Below are 16367 nucleotides of genomic sequence, written 5' to 3'. Positions count from 1 at the left end.
GTGCAGTTTGCCACAAATGTCTCAAGTTTCGAGGGAGCATGCCATTTCCAGAGAATTGTATGTTAATTTCTCTACCACAAGCTGACTCCAACGTCGTTTTAGAGAATTTGGCAGTACGTCTAACAGGCATATCAACCGCCGACCACGTGTAACCACGGCAGCCCAAGACCTCCACATCCTGCTTCTACACCTGTGGGATCATCTGAGGGGGGTGCTGAATAGTATTTATGTCTCTAATAAAGCCCTTTTGTGGGGAAAAACTCGTTCTGATTGGCTGGGCCTGGCTCCCCAGTAGGTGGGCCTATGCCCTCCCAGACCCACCCATGGCTACACCCCTGCCCAGTAATGTGAAATCCATAGATTAGGGCCTAATGAATTTATTTCAATTGACTGAGTTACTTATGTGAACTGTAACACAGTAAAATCTTTGAAATGGTTGCATGTTGTGTTCATATTTTAGTTCAGTATATATTAAAGGGCCTCTCTTTCTGCTGATTTGTGTGTGACTGTCCTGGCTCTCGTTGGTGGGGTTTGATGATACAGGGAATACCGAAGGGATCAGATTACGAGATTGAAAACATTCCTTCTTTTAGAGAGAATGAAGGATAAGGCTTTGGTGTTTTTTGTTCACTTCATCATAAAAAGAAACAGCCATCTCAAAAGTAACACTTGAGCTTCAATAATGGGATTCCAACAGTGCACAAAGCAAGGCTTTTATAATACCTCCTACCTCTGTGGACCACTGAAGCTGGAGCTTAAAGTGTGTGTGTGTACCTGCGTGCGTGTGCATGAGTCTCTCTGCATGGTGTGCTTGCCACTATATTTGAAAGGTGCTTTTGAGTCAGATGCTCCATAAATTGGCATTCTGGGTAAAGGTTTGGAGTTTTATAGCAGAGTGTTGGAATGAACTTTTTATCACAATTTTTCTTCTTTTTATGACTGATAAAAGGGAATGCATATCTGAAGTCCTCTGCAAGGTTGGTTTTGACTGAATATGCTAATACACTACCACAGAAAAATATAGAATGGCAATTTCAACCTCACCCCTTGATGACTTAAAAATACTCATATTAATATTCATGTCTCCCCAATATCAAAATAATATGCAGATTCATATTTCAGGCTCAGATGAAACATAAATAGCATTTTTATCTTACTGAAATCAATCTGTAGGATCATATTGCCACGACATAAACAATGTAGATAATATCAATAACAAATCAACTATATTTTTTACACCTTTTTCTCCATAATTGGTAGTTACAGTCTTGTCCCATCGCTGCAACTCCCGTATGAACTCAGGAGAGGGAAAGTTCGAGAGCCATTCGTCCTCCGAAATACGACCCTGCCAAGCCGACTGCTTCTTGACACACTGCTCACTTAACCCAGAATCCAGCCGCACCAATGTATCAGAGGAAACACTGTACAACTGGTGACTGTGTCAGGGTGCATGCGCCCAACCCGTCACAGGAGGAGTCGCTAGAGTGCAATGGGACAAGGACATCACGGCCGGCCAAACCCTTCCCTAACCAGGACCTAGCTGGGCCAATTGTGCGCCGCCTCATGGGTCTCCCGGTCACGGCCGACTGAGACACAGCCTGTAGTGACGCCTCAAGCACTGCGATGCAGTTCCTTAGACCGCTGAGCCCCTCGGGAGGCCCATGAATCAACTATCTTAAACGTATAATATTCTTGATTTTGCAGCAGAGTGTGTCGAGTGTGTGTGTTTGTGTCTGTGTGTGCGTGTGCGTGTGGACGTGACAACAGTTTACTGTTAGGCCTTTGGCCCCATGGAATTAGGAATTAGAATACTATAATGGGTATGAAATGTCTTTTGACAGTATACAAGGTCAGACATTTTGGTCAAGGTGTTCGTCAACCATGGTCAGGAGAAAACTGAGGATGGATCAACAACGTTGTAGAGTGAAAAGAAGGAAACCTGTACAGAATAAAAATATTCCAAAACATGCATTCTGTTTGCAATAAGGCACTAAAGTTAAACTGCTAAAAATGTGGCAAAAAAATTAACTTTATGTACAGAATACAAAACATTATGTTTGGGGCAAATCCAACACAACACATCACTGAGTACCATTCTTCATATTTTCAAGCATGGTTGTGGCTGCATCATGCTATGGGTATGCTTGTCATCGGCAATGCCTAGGGAGTATTTGGGGGGGGGGATAAAAAGAAACAGAACAGAGCGAAACACAGGCAAAATCCTTGAGAAAAACCTAGTTCACTCTGCTTTCCAACAGACACTGGGAGACAAATTCACCTTTCATCAGGACAATGACCTAAAACACAATGCCAAATATACACTGTAGTTGTTACCAAGATGAGATTGAGTGTTCCTGACTGGCCTAGTTACAATTTGAACTTAAATCGTCTTGAAAATCTATGGGAAAAACTTGAACATGGCTGTCTAACAATGATTGACAACCAACTTGACAGCTTGAAGAATTTAAAAAGTATAGTGTGCAAATATTGTACAATCCAGCTGTGCAAAGCTCTTAGAGACTTACCCAGAAACACTCACAGCTGTAATCGCTGCCAAAGCTGATTCTAACATACAATAAATTTTTCAATACTTCATTTTCAATACTTAATTTTCAATACATTTGTTAAAATGTCTAATAACATGTTTTCACTGTCGTTATGGGGTATTGTGTGTAGATGGATGATAATTATTATTTGTTTTAATACATTCTGAATTCAGGCTGTAACACAACAAAATGTGGAATATGTCAAGGGGTATGAATACTTTCTGAAGGCACTGTATGTGAGGATGCTGTTAATCGACTACAGCTCAGTGCTCAACACCATAGTGCCCTCCAAGCTAGTCAATAAGCTGACGGTCGTAGGCCTGATCACCAATGGCGATGAGACAATGTAGTGCCAGGACAACAATGTCTCCCTCAACGTTAGCAAGACCAAAGAGCTGATCGTGAACTACAGGAAACAGGGGCAGGTGCACACCCCCATTCACATCGACGGGGCCACAGTTGCGAGGGTCAAGAGCTCAAAGTCGGTGTCCACATCACTGAGGACTTAACATGGTCCTCTCACACCAGCACAGTCCTAAAGAAGGCACAGCAGCGCCTCTTCTCCCTCAGGAAGCTGAAAAGATTTGGCATGGCCCCTCAGATCCTTAGGAACTTTTCTAGGTGCATCACCGTCTGGTATGGCAACTGCCCCTCCCTCGACCGGAAGGACCTACAGAGGGTGGTGCGGATGGCCCAGTGCATCACTGGGGGTGATTTCCCAGCCATTCAGGATGAACATGTCAGGCAGTGTCTGTGAAAGACCTGAAATATTGCCAAAAACTCCAACCACCAGACACATGGACTGTTCTCTCGTCCGGCAGGCGGTACCGGTGCATCAAGGCTCAGACCATCAGACTCCCAAATAGCTTCTGTCCCCTGGCCATAAGACTCTTAAATGGCTAACAGCTACTTCTCTCCCTCTCCCACAGATTATCCACACTGACTCTATGCCCACCCACAGATACACACACCTTCACTGTCACTCTGACTCACACACACCCTCAGTAACACACTCATTACTGATGCCACACACTTAGACCAACACCAACACACACACAACCCTCACAACGATGCTTCTGCTAAAATTATTATTGATTAGATGTATTACTACCACTACGCTGCTACATTATTAATTGATTATTGATTACCATTAGTATTACCTTAGTATCTATCTCTTTATCCTACTACTGGTCACTATTACTCCTATTGATATGAATATATGACCATAAGTATTTATATATTCCTGCTACTATACCCTTTTCAGCCCTGTTTACATGTAAAGTATATCCGCCTATCACACTTACAATGACACTCTTGCACACATACACGGTCACAAGACGCAGGCCTCCTAATTGTCCCTAGAATTGCTAAGCAAACAGCTGGAGGCAGGGCTTTCTCCTATAGAGCTCCATTTTTATGGAATGGTCAACACAAACTACTGCAGCATAAATACTGGAGGCTGAGACAGGAGGGGTCAGGAGACACTGTGGCCCCATCTGATGATACCCCCGGACAGGGCCAAATAGGAAGGATATTGTCGAACTGGGATTCCTGGGAGTGCCTTCTGATGAAGATCATCAAAGGTAAGTGAATATTTATGGTGTTGTTTCTAACTTTGTTGATTCCAAAATGGTGGATATTCCTCTGGCTGTTTTGGGTTCTGAGCGCCGTTCTCAGATTATGCTTTTTCCGTAAAGTAAAAAAAAAATCTGACACAGCAGTTGCATTAAGGAGAAGTCTATCTTTAATTCTGTGAATAACACTAGAATCTTTTATCATGTCTATTATGAGTATTTCTGCAAAATCCCCTGATGTTTTGGAATCAAAACATTACTGCATCTAAGGCGCCAATGTAAACTGAGATTTTTGGATATACAGTGCCTTGCGAAAGTATTCGGCCCCCTTGAACTTTGCGACCTTTTGCCACATTGCAGGCTTCAAACATAAAGATATAAAACTGTATTTTTTTGTGAAGAATCAACAAGAAGTGGGACACAATCATGAAGTGGAACGACAGGTATTGGATATTTCAAACTTTTTTAACAAATCAAAAACTGAAAAATTGGGCGTGCAAAATTATTCAGCCCCTTTACTTTCAGTGCAGCAAACTCTCTCCAGAAGTTCAGTGAGGATCTCTGAATGATCCAATGTTGACCTAAATGACTAATGATGATAAATACAATCCACCTGTGTGTAATCAAGTCTCCGTATAAATGCACCTGCACTGTGATAGTCTCAGAGGTCCGTTAAAAGCGCAGAGAGCATCATGAAGAACAAGGAACACACCAGGCAGGTCCGAGATACTGTTATGAAGAATTTTTAAAATTTGGATACAAAATGATTTCCCAAGCTTTAAACATCCCAAGGAGCACTGTGCAAGCGATAATATTGAAATGGAAGGAGTATCAGACCACTGCAAATCTACCAAGACCTGGACGTCCCTCTAAACTTTCAGCTCATACAAGGAGAAGACTGATCAGAGATGCAGCCAAGAGGCCCATGATCACTCTGGATGAACTGCAGAGATATACAGCTGAGGTGGGAGACTCTGTCCATAGGACAACAATCAGTCGTATATTGCACAAATCTGGCCTTTATGGAAGAGTGGCAAGAAGAAAGCCATTTCTTAAAGATATCCATAAAAAGTGTTGTTTAAAGTTTGCCACAAGCCACCTGGGAGACACACCAAACATGTGGAAGAAGGTGCTCTGGTCAGATGAAACCAAAATTGAACTTTTTGGCAACAATGCAAAACGTTATGTTTGGCGTAAAAGCAACACAGCTGAACACACCATCCCCACTGTCAAACATGGTGGTGGCAGCATCATGGTTGGGCCTGCTTTTCTTCAGCAGGGACAGGGAAGATGGTTAAAATTGATGGGAAGATGGATGGAGCCAAATACAGGACCATTCTGAAAGAGAACCTGATGGAGTCTGCAAAAGACCTGAGACTGGGACGGAGATTTGTCTTCCAACAAGACAATGATCCAAAACATAAAGCAAAATCTACAATGGAATGGTTCAAAAATAAACATATCCAGCTGTTAGAATGGCCAAGTCAAAGTCCAGACCTGAATCCAATCGAGAATCTGTGGAAAGAACTGAAAACTGCTGTTCACAAATGCTCTCCATCCAACCTCACTGAGCTCGAGCTGTTTTGCAAGGAGGAATGGGAAAAAATGTCAGTCTCTCGATGTGCAAAACTGATAGAGACATACCCCAAGCGACTTACAGCTGTAATCGCAGCAGAAGGTGGCGCTACAAAGTATTAACTTAAGGGGGCTGAATAATTTTGCACGCCCAATTTTTCAGTTTTTGATTTGTTAAAAAAGTTTGTATCCAATAAATGTCGTTCCACTTCATGATTGTGTCCCACTTGTTGTTGATTCTTCACAAAAAAATACAGTTTTATATCTTTATGTTTGAAGCCTGAAATGTGGCAAAAGGTCGCAAAGTTCAAGGGGGCCGAATACTTTCGCAAGGCACTGTAAATATGCACATTACCGAACAAAACATACATGTATTGTGTAACATGATGTCCTATGAGTGTCATCTGATGAAGATCATCAAAGGTTAGTGATTCATTTTATATATATTTCTGCTTTTTGTGACTCCTATCCTTGCCTGGAAAAATGGCTGTGTATTTTTTCGACTTGGCGGTGATCTAACATAATCATATGTTGTGCTTTAGCTGTAAAGCATTTTTGAAATCAGACACGATGGGTAGATTTGCGCGCCTTTCAGCAGAATGTTGTCGACCTGCGCTAGAAAGGTTAATATATTTTTTTGATACTTACAGGGGTTCTAAAACTCAAAATCAAATGGCTAAATGATCCATGGTATGACCATCTTAAAACAATTCCATATGTTAGCTTAGACCTTTTTAACCGGTTCCTATGCTTTTAAAATAACGGTTCTGTTCCGGAACAGTCTAAATCACTTTTGTTATGGGCTCTGATTCTGTTCCTCTAAAAATGTTGTTGTTTTCCAGTTTTCGGGTTTTATTCCCTGAACTGGTTCCAACCCCTGGTTATAACCACCCCCCCCCAAAAAATATATATATATATTTAACATTATGTAAAATGTATTTTCAATATACGGGTACAAGTGTAAATGGGTACGATTGTAAATGTAAACTTTGGCAGTGATATACATTTTTTTCCCCACCTCATTTTAATACTATGTCATAAAGAGCACATGTTCGACTTCATAAAAAACTAGTTTTCCCCTCCCAAGAGGTAAAGAAAATTACTATATTAAGTACACATCATGTTATGCCAGTTGGACGCTGGTTACAATGCTCTCGTCAAGTTTGTTTATTTGTGATATGAAAGACATAGAGTCACATCATGACCGATAATGTATCATGTTTGTAGTCATTTTTGTAGTCATTTAAATGCATTTAAATACATGTTAATGCTTTTGGAATGTGTCAAGTAGAATAACAATACATTATGGCAAAACGTATTGTAGAGTTGGTAACCTTGGACTTGGAGGCCTGGCTTTTTGGTATCGTAGCTTTGTCTTAGTGCTTTTTGGCCTCCCGTGAGAAGGACTGTCATTCCAGTGAATGTATTATGCATGTGTGTAATTAAAGGTTAAGCTTTATCATACTGTATGGAGAAAAAAAATACATGCAAAATATAAGAACTTGGCCATATAATGTATTTAATTAGCTTTTATTTCATACATTTTAAATATATTCCAGAATATATTTAAAATGTGTATATAATGTCCGGTGGAAGCAGAGCAGGAGAAGGAGATGGAGAAAATTCAGGTAAATAGAAGATGCAAAATCTATTTGAATTTGAAATACATTTTACGCGATGTTAAATATATTGAAATATATTTTTCTCCCGTACTGGTGTACACTGACATAAGTGCATGTGATACCAAAGAGCCTACTAAAGTTCCATTGTTAATACAGTGACCTCTTCATTACAATATGACTTGGCCAATTTTGTATATTTGCCATATAATATAATAAAAATATAGATTTCTTACAAATAAATTGCTTGTCGTGATGTGTGTTTTATCCAATATTTTAATTTTAATCCCAGCCCCTGTACCCGCAGGGGGCTCTTTGCCTTTTGGTAGGCTGTCATTGTCACGCCCTGACCTTAGAGAGCCTTTTTATGTCTCTATTTGGTTTGGTCAGGGTGTGATTTGGGGTGGGCATTCTATGTTTTGTTTTTTGTGATTTTGTGTTTCTATGTTTTGGCCGGGTATGGTTCTCAAATCAGGGACAGCTGTCTATCGTTGTCTCTGATTGGGAACCATACTTAGGTACCCTTTTTCCCTCCTTTTGTTATAGGTAGTTAACTTTGTTTGTGGCACTTAGCCCTGTTAAGCTTCACGGTTGTTTTATATAAATTAAAGAAAATGTACGCTCACCACGCTGCACCTTGGCCTCCTCCTACACACACACACACACACACACACACACACACACAATTATGTAGAGAATTGATCTAAGCTTTTTCCTTTTGAGCTTCACTGATTAATTTCAGCTAAAGAAAGAATATAACAAAGCATGTGTCTCTGCAATCCTGAGAAATAATATTTTCCTTTTACTTTCTGCTGGTGAGATTGGGTTGCTGGGATAAAATAATAAACCATACTTAGGTACCCTTTTTCCCTCCTTTTGTTATAGGTAGTTAACTTTGTTTGTGGCACTTAGCCCTGTTAAGCTTCACGGTTGTTTTATATAAATTAAAGAAAATGTACGCTCACCACGCTGCACCTTGGCCTCCTTCCAACGATGGCCGTGATAGTCATTGTAAATAAGAATTTGTTCTTAACGGACTTGCCTAGTTAAATAAAGGTTAAATAAAATGTAAAATATTTCAAAGCATTTTGGAAAATATTTGACAAAACATCAAATACATTTTATAATATATTTAGCAAATATATCGATAAATACATATTCTAAAGTACATTCTTTAATGTATTTCACTTCCGGATGTATTGAAGATATATTATGATATGCATTTGACATACATTTATATATAAATTTTATATACATTCTGTAAAAGACAGTATATTGGAATGTATTTCAAAGGTATTAAATATTTCACATAGATAGACATGCTTTTTTATCTAAAAATACATTTTAAACGTTTTTTTTCCCCCCATATGGGACCAGTTTGGAACCCCTTGTCTTCCATGCTTTTTTCCTCTCCAGGTCCACCAGTACATAAAGAGACTGCTCTGCCTGTAGGTAAAATACATTTCATTAAACACCCTGCTGCAGTGAGCAGCAGTTTTCCTCTTGCCTGCTCCTCTCTTGGAGAATTTGTCAATCTTGACATGCTGATGCTCTGTGGCAGGCCTGTCATTTCAAATCACCCAACCCTGAATTAGGGCTCCGGTTCACTCACTGAGGGCAAATGTAAGACACGCAACCACCCATGCAAGTACACACCTACACTCTTCACACACTCTTCACACACATCCCTAGAGGACAGGTGGAAAGTACAGCAATAAAAAAATGTCCCTGAAGCATCAGTGACCCAAAGAGGCAACTTGAGAAATGTAACATATAAACACGGTATGCAGATTTCAAATTTTTGATGAGGTAGCAACACCCAGCAGTAAATGGCATGAGGAAAAAAAGCTATTAATCTTCTTTGTATTGGCCTTTGGGACCAGCCCCTCCCACCAAACAAACAAACAAACAAACGCACGCACGCACGCACGCACGCACGCACGCACGCACGCACGCACGCACGCACGCACGCACGCACGCACGCACGCACGCACGCACGCACGCACGCACGCACGCACGCACGCACGCACGCACGCACGCACGCACGCACGCACGCACGCACGCACGCACGCACGCACGCACGCACGCACGCACGCACGCACGCACGCACGCACGCACGCACGCACGCACGCACGCACGCACGCACGCACGCACGCACGCACGCACGCACGCACGCACGCACGCACGCACGCACGCACGCACGCACGCACGCACGCACGCACGCACGCACACACACACACACACACACACACACACACACACACACACACACACACACACACACACACACACACACACACACACACACACACACACACACACACACACACACACACACACACACACACACACACACACACACACACACACACACACACACACACACACACACACACACACACACACACACACACACACACACACACACACACACACACACAATTATGTAGAGAATTGATCTAAGCTTTTTCCTTTTGAGCTTCACTGATTAATTTCAGCTAAAGAAAGAATATAACAAAGCATGTGTCTCTGCAATCCTGAGAAATAATATTTTCCTTTTACTTTCTGCTGGTGAGATTGGGTTGCTGGGATAAAATAACGCAATTACCAGGACGGGATCCACTCCTATTCATGATGTCATGACTGTCCACGAGAATCCAAATAGGTCAGATCAGGTTTGCAATGAGGGGAGGTAGATTAGTGGTGATGAACAACTCACGTCCTGAAGATTCAGAACTCCCTCTCCAATACTCACCAAAGGAATGTCTTTTGTTTCAAGATACTTTTACCGGTGAAACTCTAACACGTTCAAAAGCAAATACCGGAACAATATTTCTAGCATTGAATGTGGGGAATGGTCAGCGAAGATCTACAGAACACTAATGTAATTTTGTTTCTTATTTTGTGATGTCATTAAAAATGTTATAAAGGAAATAATGTATTTTGGAAAGTATACCCACTACATGTATGAAGTGTCCATCCTATGTGTTGTGCATCTAACATGACTTTTATTTTATATGTGTTAAAAGGGATGTGATTAGAAAAACTATAAGAGATAATTATTTTACATAACTTTGTACAAGTGACAAGTCATGCCCCCTAGGAAGGTCAGAGAGCGTATCAGCCTGACGGAACCGCCCCCTTTCGAACAAACTTTATAATTGATGAGTCAAGAAATTAACATAGCAGACCACAAAAGCGTCAGTTTCAGCTGCATGTTTAAAGTGGTTTGAACTGTAAATCTCAACACGAGGTAGAGATTATAAACTCACATCCGGACAATCACTGTTACTGCTGATTAGCTGTAATAAGTATCTTTGAAAGCGAATTTAAGTAGGGCCATCCTGCACTCTGCTCAAACCATAGATACGGCTGGCTAGCCTATCTTCAAAGAAGCATCTTCAAGAGCGAATGCAGGGAAAATAAACTCTGTAGTTCTGTTCAGGACTACACGTCAAGTCACCGGATACTGGACAACTACAGAGAAGAACAACAGTAGAAGACTTGTTGGTGTCACACCCTGATATGTTTCACCTGTCTTTGTGCTTGTTTCCACCCCCTCCAGGTGTCACCCATCTTCCCCATTTATACCTGTGTTCTCTGTTTGTCTGTTGCCAGTTCGTCTTGTCTCGTCAAGCCTACCAGCGTGTTTTTTCCATGCTCCTGGTTTTCCTAGTCTCTGTTTTCTAGCACTCCCGGTTACAACATCTTCTGCCTGCCCTGACACTGAGCCCATCTGCCTGACCATTCAGCCTGCCCTGACCTCGAGCCCACCTGTCACCCGGAACCTTTCAGACTCTGACCTGGTTAAAGAACTTCTGCCTGTCCACGACCTGCCTATTGCCTGTCCCTTGTATTTTAATAAATATCAGAGACTTGAACCATCTTCCTCCTGTGTCTGCATCTGGGTCTTGCCATGTGTCGTTATAGTTGGAACCCTTTTGGACAATCAGAGCCTTACATGTGTGCCGCGGAAAGGCCCAACTCCCTTTCCAAGGTGGCCCTGTCCACTGAGAGAGATCCACGCGGACTCAGGCATTTCACATAAATACATTCATGATTTCTTACTCAAAGCGGGCTGCGGTTTGTGTAGTATATGGTTACTCTAGGTGAGAGTAGTTTCTAAACGTACCAACGTTAAGTGTCTCCCTCCCTCTCTGTCTCGCCCTGCCCTCTTCATCTCTTTTGTAACAAGCAGCCATATTGTTATCAGTCCTCTAGGGACCTGTTTTTAACGTATTAAGGGTGCATGTTTATCCTGTGTTCCCATTTAATTAGCTAGTAAATAAATAATTCAACCAATTTATGTAGTGCATAATAATAAGTAAGGCTCTGGTTTTTGCAGATGCAAGGAGGTTACGACTTGTAACGGCTTTCCTCTTCCTCTTCTGAGGAGTAGCAAGGATCGGACCAATACGCAGCGTGGTAAGTGTTCATCTTAGTTTTTTAATAAGAATAATGAACACTGAACAACACAATAAACGACCACGTGAAAAAACTAAACCGAAACAGTTCCGTGTGGAACAAAACACTGACACGGAAAATAAACACTCACGAAACACAAGTGGGAAAAGGATACCTAAGTATGATTCTCAATCAGAGACAACTAACAACACCTGCCTCTGATTGAGAACCATACCAGGCCAAACGCAAAACACAACATAGAAAACGGAACATAGACAAACCCACCCAACTCACGCCCTGACCATACTAAAACAAAGACATAACAAAGGAACTAAGGTCAGTACGTGACACGACTGTTCAAAAAGATGATATGATATGAGGTTATGATTAATAAGTCGACTGCTTATAGATGTGATAGGTAAAGACCTTTAGGAGTTTAATTTGGGAGATGGTAACTCTTTAATGAACCGCACTCATGTTGCTCCAGATCCTAATGAGCTAATTGTTACATGATTAATTTAATTGGGTACAATTAAACATAGTTTGTTGATTAGATAAATAACAGTCCTCAGATTAATTTTAAAGTCAAGTCACGACAATGAATGAAACTTGAGAGGCTTATGCTGCTCAGTGTTAAATCGATTTCCAAGATTTTGACGCAAAAGTTATTCTTCCAGTGTTGCAGGTAAGAAAAATGACTATTTTCCTGAAAACCCAGCATAACTTCTATGCAAGCCTAAATTTGATCCAGCTGTCTTATCTACCTTGAATTATTCTAGTGTGTAGAACAAGTTTTAGAATCCCACACCAAATAAAATGTTCTCCTTTCTTCTGGGCAGACTTTGGGAATGTGACAAGAACGTGGAGTGTTATCGAACCAATAGACTGAGTTATTCATGGTATTGCTCCTATTTGTGAGTGCTCACCAAGCCAGTGCTCTCCAGTAATCTTGCCGAAGCCGTTGCGGTATGCGTCCCATGCTCGGAAGAAGTTCACTGCGCCATCCTCTCTGCGCTGAATGACCTGGGAGGATAAACAGAAAAAGAAAAACACCCCACATGATTACCATGGCAACATTTCGGTATATTGTTTTGTGATCATAAGTGCCCAAATGCAACCTAATCCAGGGCAGTATTCATTAGTGCACACCATAGCAAAATGTTTTGCAACAGAAAACGAAAATGACTGTGTCTTATTGGAAGAGCTCGAGTAGTCTCTCCCTGTTTCAGTCTGTTTTCTTCTGTTTGGTGCCTAGTGAATATGACTCTGAATAATTGGTTTTCGCCAGCCCCATTTGGTGTAAATGACATTGACACATTTGGTGCTGCTTTAAATGACGTGCAGTATATAAAGGCTTCATGAAGCCTTAATAAAGCCTTCATGAACAGAACATGAATGTGTCACAAATCATCTATAAACATATGTCATGCTCGATAAAAGGGTTCATAAAATAACCACCCTGCACACTCTTGGCATATGTGTTATATTATTATTATTGTATTATTATTATTATTATTCTACAATGTAGATAATAGTAAAAATAAAGATAAGCCCTTGTATGAGTAGGTGTGTCCAAAGTTTTGACTGGCACTGTATCTCATGATAATGACATAACAAAATATGTTTTGATTATTGATAGTATGACTGATGCAGCCGAGTCCACAGTGGATCAGCACATATGTTTTTATTGATTGCTTCACTAAGGGATAGTACATTTCATGCTAACATTATGCTTTAATTTGTGTTTGGAGCTCATTATCAGTTTATAAGTTAGAATGTTAGCAAGCTAAAAGTCCCTTACAATGAGCTAAGACATCTTGGCACATATATTTATTCATTTTATTTCACCTTTATTTAACCAGGTAGGCAAGTTGAGAACAAGTTCTCATTTACAATTGCGACCTGGCCAAGATAAAGCAAAGCAGTTCAACACATACAACAACATAGAGTTACACATGGAGTAAAACAAACATACAGTCAATAATACAGTATAAACAAGTATATATACGATGTGAGCAAATGAGGTGAGATAAGGGAGGTAAGGCCATAACTTTGAGGGTAATGTGGGCTTGTGGTGGCAAGTGTGAACTCCCATGCTTTTGTGAAGGATTCAAACTCATTTGATTTGTAACAGGGCCCATTGTCAGATATTAAAGTCTCTACAATGCCATGCCTGGCAAAGGCTGCTTTCAGTTTGTGTATCACAGCTGCAGATGTCGTTCTGTGAAGCTTGTCGAGTTCGAAGTACAGTTGGGAGTACAAGTATTTGATACACTGCTGATTTTGCAGGTTTTCCCACTTACAAAGCATGTAGAGGTCTGTAATTTTTATCATAGGTACACTTCAACTGTGAGAGACAGAATCTAAAACATGTATTAACTGCACCTGTTTGAACTCGTTACCTGTATAAAAGACACCTGTCCACACACTCAATCAAACAGACTCCAACCTCTACACAATGGCCAAGACCAGAGAGCTGTGTAAGGACATCAGAGTTAAAATTGTATACCTGCACAAGGCTGGGATGGGCTACAGGACAATAGGCAAGCAGCTTGGTGAGAAGGCAACAACTGTTGGCGCAATTGTTAGAAAATGGAAGAAGTTCAAGATGACGGTCAATCACCCTCAGTCTGGGGCTCCATGCAAGATCTCACCTCGTGGGGCATAAATGATCATGAAGAAGGTGAGGGATCAGCACAGAACTACACAGCAGGACCTGGTCAATGACCTGAAGAGAGCTGGGACCACAGTCTCAAAGAAAACCATTAGTAACACACTACACTGTCATGGATTAAAATCCTGCAGCGCACGCAAGGTCCCCCTGCTCAAGCCAGCGCATGTCCCGTCTGAAGTTTGCCAATGACCATCTGGATGATCCAGAGGAGGAATGGGAGAAGGTCATGTGGTCTGATGAGACAAAAATATAGTTTTTGGGGCTAACCTCCACTCGCCGTGTTTGGAGGAAGAAGAAGGATGAGTACAACCCCAAGAACACCATCCCAACCGTGAAGCATGGAGGTGGAAACATCATTCTTTGGGGATGTTTTTCTACAAAGGGGACAGGACGACTGCACAGTATAGAGGGGAGGAAAGGATGGGGCCATGTATCGCGAGATCTTGGCCAACAACTTCCTTCCCTCAGTAAGAGCATTGAAGATGGGTCGTGGCTGGGTCTTCCAGCATGACAATGACCCGAAACACAAAGCCAGGGCATCTAAGGAGTGGCTCCGTAAGAAGCATCTCAAGGTCCTGGAGTGACCTAGCCAGTCTCCAGATCTGAACCCAATAGAAAATCTTTGGAGGGAGCTGAAAGTCCATATTGCCCAGCGACAGCCCCGAAACCTGAAGGATCTGGAGGTCTGTATGGAGGAGTGGGCCAAAATCCCTGCTGCAGTGTGTGCAAACCTGGTCAAGGACTACAGGAAACGTATGATCTCCGTAATTATTGCATACAGTATTAGTATTATTGACTGTATGTTTTGTTTATTCCATGTGTAACTCTGTGTTGTATGTGTCGAATTGCTACGCTTTATCTTGGCCACGTAGCAGTTGCAAATGAGAACTTGTTCTCAACTAGCCTACCTGGTTAAATAAAGGTGAAATAAAAATAAAATAAAAGTAATTGCAAACAAACGTTTCTGTACCAAATATTTAGTTCTGCTTTTCTTTACTTATGTCATGCAATACAATTCAAATGAATTACTTAAAAATCATACAATGTGATTTTCTGGATTTTTGTTTTAGATTCTGTGTCTCACAGTTGAAGTGTACCTATGATAAAAATGACAGACCTCTACATGCTTTGTAAGTAGGAAAACCTGCAAAATCGTCACTAACTGGTAAGTTGCTGTACACAGTGTGCACTTGCATGTCCATGCTGTAACGATCTGGGTGTAGTGGGTGCGAAGTCAGGCGCAGGAGCAGAGAGTTTAGGGTAGTGCTATTTAGTGCACAAACGGCGAACATAAGCCACCCCATGAAAACACAGGGCGCACACAAAAACAAATGCCCCAAACACGGGGACTAAAACAGTCCAGCAAAAAATCCACGAACAGGAAAACACGTTTAACCTCTAACGTGCACACTAGTCACACAAACAATCCCGCACAAAGAACAGGCGGGCTGGCTGGCTAAAAAACAACAACTAATCACCAAATAAACCACAAGTGTAACCAATAAACAGACAAGGAGGGGGAGGAAAGAATCAGTGGCAGTTAGTAGGCCGGTGACGACGGCCGCCGAGCGCCACCTGAACGGGAAGGGGAGCCACCTTTGGTGGGAGTCGTGACACATGCCTTCACTGAGGCTGCTGTCCTTATAGGTAAGAAACTTACTGGAGAGTGAGTGATTGTGAAGTCGTATTTTTGTAGTTGAAGGATAATTCTCTGTAGCCTTAGCTGGGCTGCGGCTAGTGGTTTCCTCATAATTTACTCAAGGGGCTTGTGGTCGGATTCCACAATGAATTGTCGTCCATATATGTACTGATGGAAACGTTCACATCCGAACAGAATGGGGTAGAGCTCCTTTTCGATTTGAGCGTTGTTGATTTCACAGTCTGTGAGAGGTTTGGAAGCGTAACCGATCGGCTTTCCTTCTTGCAGTAGCACTGCACCTAGTCCATACTTCGACGCGTCCACTTGGAGTCTGAG

The 16367-nt window shown here is 41.6% G+C and overlaps 1 protein-coding gene across 4 annotated transcripts in view; it reads right to left on the bottom strand.

Moving 5' to 3' along the window:
- LOC110535735 (fibrinogen C domain-containing protein 1) overlaps positions 1 to 16367 on the bottom strand; it is a 223208-nt gene that overhangs the window by 57637 nt on the left and 149204 nt on the right. For all 4 annotated transcript variants that reach the window (XM_036935522.1, XM_021620949.2, XM_036935523.1 and 1 more), the window contains one exon: positions 12645 to 12741. In XM_036935522.1, coding sequence (XP_036791417.1) covers positions 12645 to 12741 — 97 coding nt within the window. The remainder of the gene's footprint in view (positions 1 to 12644; positions 12742 to 16367) is intronic.

The sequence above is a fragment of the Oncorhynchus mykiss genome, chromosome 11 (genome assembly GCF_013265735.2).
Source record: "Oncorhynchus mykiss isolate Arlee chromosome 11, USDA_OmykA_1.1, whole genome shotgun sequence".
NCBI classification, from domain to species: domain Eukaryota; kingdom Metazoa; phylum Chordata; class Actinopteri; order Salmoniformes; family Salmonidae; genus Oncorhynchus; species Oncorhynchus mykiss.
The sequence above is the reverse complement of the archived record's forward strand: the minus strand, read 5'-3'. Positions and strand labels throughout refer to the sequence as shown.